At 44.6% G+C, this 13179-nt stretch overlaps 1 protein-coding gene across 1 annotated transcript; it reads right to left on the reverse strand.

The window, feature by feature from the left end:
• Positions 1 to 5184: 5184 nt before the first annotated feature.
• On the reverse strand, positions 5185 to 12921 carry LOC107507006 (cytochrome P450 2J5-like). The gene is given in 6 exon segments (XM_036219646.1): positions 5185 to 5390; positions 5490 to 5631; positions 10058 to 10130; positions 10132 to 10310; positions 11980 to 12140; positions 12816 to 12921. Coding segments are annotated over 6 exon segments (867 nt in total).
• Between the last annotated feature and the right edge of the window lie 258 nt (positions 12922 to 13179).

Below are 13179 nucleotides of genomic sequence, written 5' to 3' on the forward strand. Positions count from 1 at the left end.
CTCTCATTGAGATGACCTTCATTTGTACTTTTATACTGCTTTTATATGCATATCACTGTAATAGTACCATATCCATTACATAAATACTTAAGCATATCTACAGTATGTCGGACAATGCACCAAATCTGAGATGTATTTTAAAAGACATTGTCTCTGACCTCACAGAGATCCCTGTTGGGGGAGAAGAGATCAAATAAACAAACAGGCAATTACAATGCAATGGGAGAAGTGCTATTATCAGAGAAACAGGCTCTGTGGGAGTTTAGAGGAGGGACAAATAACACAGTGGAGGAGTGGGGAATGGGAGGCAAGAGAGAAGGCTTTCCAGAGAAACTGATGGACAAAAATGCTGAAATTATGGCTAATGCTGTTGCTGTGAGCAATAAATTGCCCTTCATCTCTGACCCAAGAGTCTTGTATTGTCTACCAGCATCCATAAAATTGTGTCAGGATAACTTATTGTTTGTTGGTTTTTTTTGATGATAGCCATTTTGACAGGTGTGAGGTGATATCTCATTGTGGTTTTAATTTGCATTTCCCTGATAATTAGTGATATTAAGCATCTTTTCATATGTCTATTGGCCATATGTATATCCTCCTTGGAGAAATGTCTATTCAGGTCCTCTGCCCATTTTTTAATCAGATTGTTTATTTTTTTGGTGTTAAGTTATATGAATTCCTTATATATGTTGGATATTAAGCCCTATTCAATGTATTATTGGCGAGTACCTTCTCCCACTCAGTAGGTTGTCTTTTTGTCTTGATGGTTTCCTTCACTGTGCAAAAACTCTTCAGTTTGATGTAGTCCCATTTTTTAAATTTTTTTCTTTTGTTTCTCTTGCCCAAAGAGACATATTAAAAAAATGTATATTATGAATATAATATCATTACATTACACAATGTAATGTCAAAGAGTTTACTGCTTATGTTTTCTTACAGGAGTTTTATAGTTTCAAGTCTTACATTTAAATCAGTAATCCATTTTGAGTTTATTCTTGTATATAGTGTAAGAAAGTGATTCAGTTTCATTTTTTTTTTTTGCATGTCTGTCCAGTTTTCCCAACATCATTTATTGAAGAAACTGTCTATATACCATCATGTATACTTACTTCCTTTGTTACAGATTAATTGACATATGGACATGGGTTTATTTCTGGGTCTCTATACAGTTTTACTAATCTGTGTGTCTGTTTTTATACCAATACCATGCTGTTTTGATTACTTTAGCCTTGTAGTATAGTTTATATTAGGTAACCTGATACCTCCAACTTTGTTCTTTCTCAAGATTGCTTTGGTTATTCGGGGTCTTTTGTGGGTCCATATAAATTTTAGGATTATTTCTTCTTCTTCTATGAAAGATACCATTGGCATTTTGATAAGTATTGCACTGAATCTGTAGATTGCTTTGGGTAGTGTGGACATTTTAACAATGTTAATTCTTCCTATTCAAGAGCACATTATATCTTTTCATTTATTTGTACCTTCTTCAACTTCTCTCTTCAATGTCTTATAGTTTTCCAAGTGCAGGTCTTTTACCTCCATGGTTAAATTTATTCCTAGGTATTTTATTCTCTTTGATACAATTGTAAAGGAGATTGTTTTATTAATTTCTCTTTCTGATAGTTTGCCATTAGTGTATAAAAATGCAATTGATTTCTGAATATTAATTTTGTACTTTCCTGAATCCATTTATTAGTTTTAATAGTTTTTTGGTGGATTCTTTAAGGTTCTCTATATATAGTATTGTGCTGGCTGGAAGATTACTGCTAGGCTGTGTCCATGAGAACATAGGCTGTCACCCATAGGAACATAACGTTCTAACAATAAGCTTTCTGCTTCTGTACCCCTGCTTGCATGCCCAACCTGTGGGTCGACAGGTAATGAATAGAAGAAAAATAGACCTTTGTGTTTAGACAGAATGAAGAATGGGATTTGGGGCTTAAAAACCCTGTACCTCTACATTTTGGGGCTGCTTAATTTGGGGTCTGTGTACCCCTGGCAGACCCAGTTGGCTGAATAAAGAGTGTGTTCCCTATAACTCATTGAGTTCTGGTGGTCCGTGTGTCTTTCAGGGGCTGGCGGCTACAACAGTATTATATTTAATGTAGTCTTATGTCATTCCAATGAGTTAGCATTATTATCCCCATTTTGCAGATGAAAAAAACTAGGGCTTATTGATATTCTGACACTCCGACTCTTATGAGAAAGGAAAAAGTTTTCCCCTACAATTCTAGGTTCTTCCAGCTGGTGTTATAATCAAATAGACACAAGACAGATTAACAAAAGAGAACAACCAAATTTAATTGCATATGTATGTATGAAAACCCCACACAGATGAGAGAGTCAGAGGCCCGACATATATGAGAGGTTCAGAGACAGAAAGTTAAAGGAGGTATATGGGACATTCTGAGCTAAGGATGAGTAAGTCGCCTTAAGGCTTCACAGAGAAGTGAAAAGTCATTCATGAGACAATAAGAAGAGCAGATGTTCAGTAATTAGATGTTTTCCCTGCTCTGTGGAGAGGTCTTAAAGAGTTGTTTCTGGTAATAACTCTTTTTATGGGGAAGGCCTTAATTTAGATTCATTAAGGGCGAGATAAGTTTCTCGTGAGCCCACAGGATCTCAGTTGCCTTCAGTTTAAAATAATCCACATGCCAAAGCAGCACATCTTGGGTAGGACTGTACTGAATCTCTTAACCCTAGAAATTTAGTTGAGAATCTCTACCTTGTCACTTTAATAGTTAATTGACTTTGTATGTGTGAGGTATCCAGGTGCCCGTGGTTGGCACTCAACACACAGTAGCTATCATATCATTATGAGATAATAATTAGAAACTGGTGAAAACCCATCCACAAAGGGAAGAGTTCCTCTCATTATTGTTTTTATTTTAGGGCCATAAACAAAAATGCAAAGTTCTTATGTGTGTGTTTTGGTGAAAGAGATCTCCACCAACATGTACTGGGCACTTATCACATGCCAGGCTCTGTGCTGAACATTGTAACTCATGACAATTCTAAGGGAGAACTCCTATTTTCATCCCATTTGACAGATGAGGAAATCCGAGGTACACAAGAGTTGCGTTATCGATAGCAAAACTGGGATTTCAACCTAGGTCAAAGACCATGTGAGCGAAAACTTCCTGGAGGAGTTGGCCTTTACATGCAGTAATATAGGGCAGGGGTTGTGGGTCAGGCAGGTTCAAAGACAGGAAGCTGGATGGTGGTAGGGATGGGTGTTAGAGGGTGCTGTGAGCTCCAGATAGGGGCTCCAGTTAGTATTTTGCAACACCACCAGGAAATTAACTCAGTTCTGACACTTCCTGAACATAGTGTAAGAATCATTTGCTTAATCTGCTGCCTCTCCGCACCCCTTCTCTATGTGGAATTGAAAGTTCCAACCCTTTAGTCTCTTGGTCTTTCTGGTGACCAGCCCCATTATAAGGCTCTTTTGGGCTCCATCCTAAATTACCTCATAAGCATTAAATCAAAGGAGCTTCTTATGAATGACAAAAGACACTCCTATCACTTGGAAATCCCAAGGGTTTAAGGAGTTTTGTGCCAGGAATAGGGGACAAAGACCAAATTTCTCTTATACCACAGTGGCTCTAAAGAGGAGAGAACTGACAGGGTTAGGAGAGTGAGGCAAGAAGCAGCTGTTAGGGTCTGCCTGGGTCACAGACTGCTGTCAGCCTTGGATGGAGATCTCCCAGGCAAGAGAACACCAGGGTTTTTGCTCCTTTCTCGGACCCAAATGCCTAGTGGATCCCAGTCTGGACTCTCCAGACCCTGAGTCTGGTTCCACATAGAACCCGGGGTGTTTGTGAGAAAGCTTCAAGATCTTAAGAAGCCTAAAGGAACTTGTACATTTGCTTGTAACCAATCCAGAGGCTAATTATCAAGTTTCCTTATTTCTGGCTGGAATTCTCCCAACTCAGTGTAGCGGTAATGATTGATATCCTACTAATAAGAAACATTGGTTTATTCATATGTTCATCGTTTAAATAACTCAAAGGAGAAAGGTAAGACATTCCTTTCTTAGAAGTCAGATTTATTGAAATACGATTTATATACAATAATAGTCACCCTTAAGTGTATAATTTACTGATTTTTTGACAAATACATAGGTAACCATTACCACAATCATGATACAGAAAATTTCCCCAGAAATTTCTTTTGTGTCCCTTTATAGTCAACCCATAGCCCTACTCCCAGACCCTGGCTACCACTTATCTGTTTCATGTCTTATAGTTTTGCCTTTTCAAGAGTATCATAGAAATGGAATCATGCAGTATGTTTTTAGGTTGAACATATATTTTCATTTCTTTTGGTTAAACACCTAAGGGTGAGATGGCTGCATTGTATGGTGTACTGTTGAATTGTGCAAGAAATTGCCAAACTGTTTTTCCAGTGTGGTTGTACCATTTTACATTCCCACCAGCAGTGTACGAGAGTTCCAGTACTTGGAATTATCAGGGTTTGTTTTTAGCAATTCTAATAGGCATGTAGTGGTAACTTATTTTGATTTTAATTTGCATTTCCTTAATACAAGTTATTCTTTTTAAATAAACAAGACATCTGGAGACACAATGTTTCAAAACTGGGGGATCCTTGGGAGGAACTGAAGGGAGTCCTTGATGGAGAACCCGTGGGGAACAGGTGCATTGGCTACTGCTGGCGTTGCCTGACACAGAGGCCAGGGGAGATCATGCCCTGGTCCTAGGTCTGCAGGGGCCTGCACTTCTTCCCTTTGGTCAGGAGAGGGCAGGAGAGGGCAGAAAAATAAGCGGCTCAGTTTATGGTTTTCAGGCAGGTGACAACATCAATAGAATTTAGACACATTGTTATCTTTATAGTTTTGCTTTTCTCTCTGAACCTACTTAGCTGCTACCTTTGGGGCTTGTCTCCCCAGATTAACCTTGTGCAATGATTCAATGCCAAACCTTAACTAACCTTGTAAAATCCTTCCCTGTCAAAGCATAACTAACCTAAGAACTGAACTACTGAAACTGAGCTACCTTTGCAGAAGCCTTAATAAGTATACTCTCCAGTGTCACTCCGCAGGGCTTGTTAGGGGAAACCATGAGCAGCCAAGCTGGGTGAACTCCTGTTCTTTTCCAGTTTTGTAGGAACTGAGAGACACCAAGAAAAGAATGTAGCCACACCCCCACCTGGCTACAGGCCCTCCTATCTAGGACCTGGGCTGGGGCAGCTCAGACGGGGTACTACACAGATCTTCTGGGGCTGGGGCTGGAGAGTGCCCCCCAAGGTATACTCCAGCCTACGCTCCGGGCTCCCCTCTGGAACTTGGAACCAAAAGGTCCTAAGGAGGGTGACAAACATCAGGAAAAGCTCCATCTGAGCCAGCTGGTCCCCTGGGCATACTCAGTGTACTGGAAGCAGAGGGAAAAGTCAGAGGGTGGCAGCTATCCCTTCGTCTGTCACACCACAACCCTTACCCATGACCCATGATCCAGTGCTGTGCCCAGTACCTGCGGAGAATGGCAGGAAGGCCTCAGTGACCAGGAAGTGTCCATCTTTGTCCAGGAAGTGGCTGGGGTTGAACTGTTGGGGGATCTCCTAACACTCAAGGTCATAGAGCACAGAGGCCAGATTGGGCCAGCTGATGGTGCCCTGTGGAGAGGAGCTAGTGTGGCTCAGGGAGCCTCAGCTGGCCCACCACTCAGCCCTGATGTGGGGCTGAAATGAGTTTAGAGAATACTCCCTGTGAGAATCACTCAGGGGGCCTCAGGCAGACTCAACAGGCAGGCCCTCCCTGAATTCCCTCCCTCCAGGCTCACATCGATGAGTGACTGAGCATTGTACTCTCCTGGCTAAGAGCCACTCACCTGTATCTTAAAAACTCCCATCTCAGGCCAGAGATGGCCAGAAGCCATGGGCATAGCTGGAAAGGACCAGGTTCTGCACAGGGCAACAAACACTGTATGTGCGTGTGTGTGTGAGGGGCAGGGAGAGAGAGAAAGAGAAGAAATGGAATGGCAAAGAGAAAGACTGGTAATGAGGAGACAGAAGCTTCACTGGAAGTGGGGAGAGGAGAAGGTGAACCCTAACCCTAGCCCTCGCTCTATCTCAAAGGAGAAGTGAGTGGAAAGAGAACCTGACTGATCAGATGGGAGCAGAAAGGAGCCAAAGGCTCCTGTCAATGACTTCTGCTCCCTGTCACGTGGGCCTGGACTGAGCAGGGTGCCAAAGAGAAGCCAGACGGGGTTGGTTATGGACCCAGGACCTGAGACACTCAGCTCCAGGGGTTCGGAAGAAGGCTCATTTAATGAGCACCAGAGAGTTAAATCAGCCAGCCCTATGGGAACTAGAGGACAACCACAGGATTCTTGGTTTTGACAAAAGGTATCTTGAAATTAAAAATAAAAAACTCAGCAGAGTGTGAAGCCTGCATTTCAAACAGAAGGCAATAAAGAATGCAGAAATCAGATAATGTGAGTACTTTTAGAAAGCACTTTCCTTTTTTTAGTTGCCATATCACAGGCTTAAGAGGAACTTGACCCTGGTCATCAAGACCAACAGGCACCCAGAACTGGTCGCTCCATGGTTTAAGCAGAGAGTTTGGGAGATACACGTTCTTGCTTCTGCCTTGTGAGCTATACACTTCCGAATTGTACTCCTGGGAATCTTCCTGTTTTCCCTACCGGCGATGATGTTACCTCCGCATTACAATAGTTCTTAGTAATTACCATCAGATACACAGGCTCCTGGCAGTGTTGTGGTGTGATCAAATTTAAGACCCAGGGAGCCAACTGAGATTAATTATGAGCCTTTATTAGCCCGCTGGCGACTGACTCTCCCCACAAGAGAATCAGCCCCGGGTCTTTGTTTGAGGCAGTTTTATAAAGCCTCAGACTACATTTTAGAACAAAGAGAGAGTAAGGAAATTACAGAAAGCGGAAGTTAACCGTTAATGTCCTTTACAAAGATAAATGTATCTGGGGAATTGCTAGATCAAACATAGCCTGGTAGACAGTCTTGTTATCTGTATCTTGGAATGTTGTGCCTCTTCCTGGGACTTTGGTGTCTCAAGGAATCACCTCCTTGTTACTGATTTACTGGGAAGTCTTCACTCTTACAATTTCAAAAGAGGCAGCTCACAAAGCCCAAAACTACATTAAACAAGTAAGCAGTTTACAGAAAGCAGAAATCGACCATTAACGCAATACAAATACATCACCTCGTACTACACTCTGGTTAATAAGTGAGCAGATTACAGAAGCAGACCCTGGCCATCTTCATATCCTATACATTTCCTAAACTCACACCCAAGCAAGTAGGACAACTTCTGGTATCTAAAGATATTCCTTCCCTGTAGCTGACTTAGCTAGTTGGCTCACTCCGAAGATTTTCCACCCTTAACAGCAGGATGCTCTTTTCCCTCCACAATTATTTATATCCTGTTCTGGGTGATGTTCTGGACTCCATGCAAGGTGACCGACTGATCTTATTTGTGGAACAGGCTGAGAGCATAACCAATACAGTACACAAAAACGGCAACCCTCCCTCTCCCCGAGATGAGAGCCATCTGCCTGCTGAGTACCCACTGGGAACTCTATGCCAGCTTCTTCCCAGTAAAGGGCAGTTTGGAGTCCACAGTCAAATAGAATGTCTGAGGAGACAGGCTTGAAGGATTACCACTGTATTAGGGACCATTGTTGTCACCATCACTAGACCAATAGAATTGTTCCGAACAGTTTAGAAATAACTAACATTTAATGATCTGCTGTCAAGCTTTAATTCAACTTTTAGAAGACATCTCTCACCCAAGTTGGAAAAGCTCAATATTGATTTCAGGCTGTTAATAGTCCCCAGGGCTCTTATCACATAAAACTCCTAGAATCAAATTGGCAGGAATGGGCTCTTAATAAGGAAATTTCTAATCCCAAATGGCATTGAACAGAGCTGAAGCCTGGGTCCCTCCTTTTTAACTTGGCCTAATTTGGCACAGCTTTTAAACAATCAGTGCCCGGGGCCTCTTGCTAGGCCAGCAGCAAGATGAGCTGATGACATGGGCCTGTTCTCACTTTCTAGAAGACATTTGTCAAACCTATGGACCTGTTGGCCGGTTACTGCTAAGGAGATAGTTCAGTATCAGCCACTCTAGCAGACCAATGGACAATGCAAAATATCTCCACCTAACATGTTGGTTCATTTACTTATCTAGAGAAGCATTTTTGGAGCAATACAAATGGCAGGGAATGTGGTGGAAAGAGCAAAAACTTTCGAAGCAGAGGAACATAAATTTGAAACTCAGTTAAGTCACTTGCTAATTGTGTGTTTGGGGCAGTTACTTGAGCTCTCTAAGCTGAAGTTTCCCTGTCTGTAAAAAAAAATAATAATAACAACAACCTCTAAAGGATAGGGTATGGAGAAATGTATAGAAGCAGGAATCTCAAGTCGATCAAATTAATAATAATGATTGCATCCCGGAAGTCAGCTGCTATGTTCTGAGGGGCTCTATGTCGAGGCCCAAGTGTCAAGGAACGGAGGGTGGCCTCCAGCCAACAGCCAAGAATAACTGAATTCTGAAGATGTGAATCAGCTTAAAGTAGAACCTCCCCCAGTGGAGACTTCAGAGCTACTGCAGCCCCAGCCAGCAACTTGATCATCATCTCAGGAGAGACCTTGAATCGGAGGCATCAGCCAAGCTGCATACAGATCCCTGGCCCACAGAAACCGAGATAATAAATGTTGTTATTTTAAGTGGCTAAGTTTGGGGATAATTTGTTACATAGCAAGATTGAGAGTTAATTCAATCAACATCTTTTATCTAGGATCTGCACCGCTCAGTCGGTCGTTGTGAGGACTGAATAATATAGTGGGTGCAACGTCTGTAGCACACAGTAAGCTTTGGCAATAAGCAGGAATTACGTTATCATTCAGTTCATGTCAGACACCTGCATGGAAACCTGTCTCAAACTGGATCACCAGAGAGCTACAAACCTCAACTATATATTTTTTGACTCCCTGTAGAAATGTATTTGACTTCATGTTAAACTTTTATCTCTTAAAAGGGCTTGAGATTAAAAGAAGCTACCATTTTGAAGACTATTTCTTCATCTTTTTAAAAAACTTCTACTCAAGGCACCACCCAATACATAAACATTGTCCACTGGCCCCTCAAAAGGATGTTACAAATGATCATCTTTATAATAACTCCTTAGAGGGCGATTAGCCAAAGCTTTCCTGATACAGGCATGCTTCCTTTTATTATAATGAGAGTCATGACTAGTTGGGATTTCCTTTTTTGCCTTGACTCTAAGGAAGCTCAGACTCAAGTTTTATGTACATATATAGTAGCTGTTCTTAACCTAAATATTTTGATATAGCTCTCTTCCTTTTTTGGTACTTTGTCTCTTAACCTAGATATAAAATGAAAAAAAAAAAAAGGCAAGCATTTCTATTAGAAATTACTAAGAAAATAACAAAATACAGACTCAGACACATAAATTGCAAATAGCATAAATGTTCACCAATAAAGGTTAAGAATTACAAGACACTCTTTTGGTAGAACATTTTACAGCCATTAAGGGTGATGTAGAACAGTCATTTTCAAAATGTGGTCCCTGGACCCAAAGCATCAACACCACCTGGGAATCTGTTCGGCAAATTCTCAGGCTCCACTCCAGGCCCTCTAGGGGTAGTGTCCGGGAATGTTCATTTTAGCGAGCTCTGCAGGTGATTCTGATGTACCTGGAAGTTTGAGAACCACTAATGTAGAAGAATCTGAATGATACATTAAGTGAAATGAAGGATTTGGAATTATATATTCAGCAGAATCACAGCTATGTAAAATATACATGGGCCAAAAAGATTAGAAAGAGTTGCGTTAAAATGTCTGGAGGCGTTATCTCTGAACAGTACAGAACTTTAAAAATTATCCCTCATGGATAGATGGATGGATGAATATTTGATTGATTGGGAAACAGGAGATAGGCAGAAGCTCTAGCATGTGGCTGTGCTGGACAGGAAGGGCAATGAAAGGCACTCTTTGCAGATGCCAGATTGGACATAGGGCCACACCCGGGCCACCTACCTTGGGCACAGGGTGGCCATCCACGTGGGTGGAGCTCACACACTGGCGCCCGGCTCCCACTGCCACTGCTGAAGCGCTGTACCTCATGGAGGACTGCACCGGTGTAGGGCAGTTGCTCGCAGTCCTCATAGCTGACGGTCCAGGTGGTGCCCAGCACCTCATCTAGCTCCAGCTGCACCCTCTCTGCACTCAGGTGGGTGTGAGTCCAGGGCAGGCACTGCAGTCCAACCTCCCCCCCCCACACCCCACTGTCCTATCCCCACACAGAGATGGCCACAGGAGGCTCACAGCCCCTAGGTCGCCCCACTCCTCTCAGCCAGCCCTGGTCCCACAGTAGCAGTCCCTCTCTGAGGCAGGGTTTATTTTGCAGGATTTGCTCCCCCAGGAGAGACTGGAGAGGAGAAGGACCCAGATTTGAGCACCCCATGTGTGCCAGATGCTCTATATACAAAGAGTCTTACGGGGTAGGAACTGTTTTCTCCATCTTACAGAAAGGAAAACTGAGGCTTTGACAGAACAGGTACTTTTGCCCAAGGTCACAAAACTGGCGGAGCTAGATTTGAACATAGGTCATAGCCAATTTGTCCCTGAGAGCACTCTGCCACCTTTTTCTTATGTGATTGGGATCTTGAGGTGAACATTACACAGGGCCTGGCACTTAGTAGGCGCTGAATCATTACTGAATGAGCGAAATAATATCACTCCATTTTACATGGGTTTGAAAGGTTAGATGACTTGCTCAAGATCGCACAGTAAGTCGCAGGGTGGGACTCGAAGCCCCTCCTGTCTGACTCAGAGCCAGGAACACTTCCTGAACCATAGCAGTGAGAGTAGGACCCACCCCTAAACGGCTGCTGCTTCAGGGGGCTCTGAAAGCTTGTAGACAGTCAGAGATGAGGAACTGAGGCCATGGCCTTAAAACAAGGTACCTCACGGGAAGACAGCTCCCTCCCTCCCTCTGCAGCCATTTTAGGCCCACCTTGGTGATCTGGGCCAGGTAGCAGCTGATGAAGTCCTTGGGGGCCTTGGGGAACTGAGCTTTTGTCTGCTGATTTCCTGGCGGACATAGTCCTGCACAACCTCCTAGTACCTAAATATCTTCTGGTGGGGTCCTGGGAGGCGATGGAAGGGCCAGGGGAACAGATCGTACAGCTGTGGGGCAAGAGCCCCACCCAGGGCTGCTCAGGCTCTGGTCCCTGAGTCAGAGCAGCTGAGAGCTGTGCCGGGGGCTCCAGAGTGGGCTGGGGCTTCTGACGTGGGCATCCCAGGGCTGTTGTCATCTGGAGACCTTCTATACTCCCAAAATAACCTAGACAGAAATGAGAGCAGTGGTAGCAGAGATTGTGTCTAGGGCTCAATTAGGATGTTTCAGGCGCAGATCTCTGTGTTTTGGGGGCTATAGCTTGCCTCTTACTCCTCGCCCACACATCCATGCTGTGTCTTGTCATTGTGCTGAGCAGAAGCCACCTAAGGAACCCAGAATCAGGCCCTGTTGTTGTGGGGCATTTAAATCCGAGACCCAAGGAGCCAATTGAGATTAATTATGAACCTTTACTAGCTGGCCAGCAACTGACTCTCCCCACTAGAGAATCAGCCCCGAACTTCCAGAGGAGGCAGCTTATAAAGCTCAAAACTACATTAAAGCAAGCGGTTTACAGAAACAGAAGTTAGCCATTAGCATATCTTTGCACAGGATAACTACACCCTTAACATTAGCATATCTTTGCAAAGAATATCTCCTAGAACTGTACCCAGCCTGGTTAAACATTAAACAAGAAAGCAGAAGTTGGCCATTTGAAAATGTTCCCTCCTTAACACTGTGACCATCTTCCTGCTTACCTCTTACCCTCCCTGTTGAGCCTTGGCTGAGGCCCCCAGCGGTCCTACTGCCCGCCCACCTACCTCCCTGAGGGCTAACTTACCCGGCGCCAAACAGTGCTGACAAAGGCCAGGCCAAAGTCAATGGCTTGAGTCAGTTCCTGGAAGAAGGGGCCCTCCAAGGGGAAGCGGCGGCTGAACACCAGGGCCCCAATGACTCTGGCCGTGGACCTGACAATGGACACTTGAGGATCGAAGGGTCTCCCTGAGAGCACGGGGCAGGGCTCAAGGTGAGGAGGAAAAAAGAGCACTGCCCTGGGTGCTCACCCAGGTTTCTATACACCGCCATTCATTCTCAATCCACCCTCATTTATTTAACAAAAGCTCACTGAGCACCTTCCTTGAGCTCAGAGAGGTGTGGGAAACAGACCCATTTAAATGACAATAGAATGTGGGGCAAGTGTATCACCGCTCAGACAAAGGGTGGAGGGACTAGCTGTGCCTGGGATTCAGGGTGGGCTTCTTAGGGCAGGTGATCTCAATCTGAAAAGAGCAGTAGTTTCTTACTGGGAGGCAAGGGCTGTGGATTAAGGTAATTCCAGAGGGGGAACAGCCTGTGCAAAGGTTGGTGGTATAGAAGGCCTGAGGTTTGGGGGAAGGACATGTCCCCACCCGCAGAGAAGAGCTTCTGGCTTTCCAGTGGACCCGACACTCCTGTGCCTGTGTCCTTCCACCGTGTAGAGACTCCCACTTTTGTGATGTAGCTCACATCCCCTCCTGGACCCACAGAGCCTACCTCTTTGTGTACACACACACACACACACACACACACACACAAGCACGCGCGCACCCCAAGGCTCAGCCTTCTCTGCAGGGACATGTTGTGGAGAGGGAGTGTTCCGGTGGGCCTGCCTTGGCCTGCCCCAAGCCCCCTCCTTACCCTGCAACTGGTGGAAGTCCTTAGCCAGCTCTGCGGCCTCTTCCTGCAGCTGCAGCTCCAGCACCAACTTGCCGAGGCCCATCTCTGCTGCCGCCACTGTGCCCATTGCTGCAGATGATCTCTGGGCCCAGTTTAGGGGATAGTCGGCAGCCCCTCCCAGCCTCCCAGGCAAGGCTGCCTGGCTCTCTCATTGCCAAGGAGGACAGAGCCCAGGACAACCTGCCCAATCAGCTCGAGATGGGCCTCTGATTGGCTGGTAAGGGGCATTTGTGGGTGTGGTGGGGTCTGTGAGCCTGGTGCCCACAAGGGGAGCTCAGCTATGCCCTCCTCCCAGGATGTCACCTGATTTTGTCTTGAAGAGTCC

Source organism: Rousettus aegyptiacus, unplaced genomic scaffold (genome assembly GCF_014176215.1).
Source record: "Rousettus aegyptiacus isolate mRouAeg1 unplaced genomic scaffold, mRouAeg1.p scaffold_m13_p_4, whole genome shotgun sequence".
Classification (NCBI taxonomy): Eukaryota; Metazoa; Chordata; class Mammalia; order Chiroptera; family Pteropodidae; genus Rousettus; species Rousettus aegyptiacus.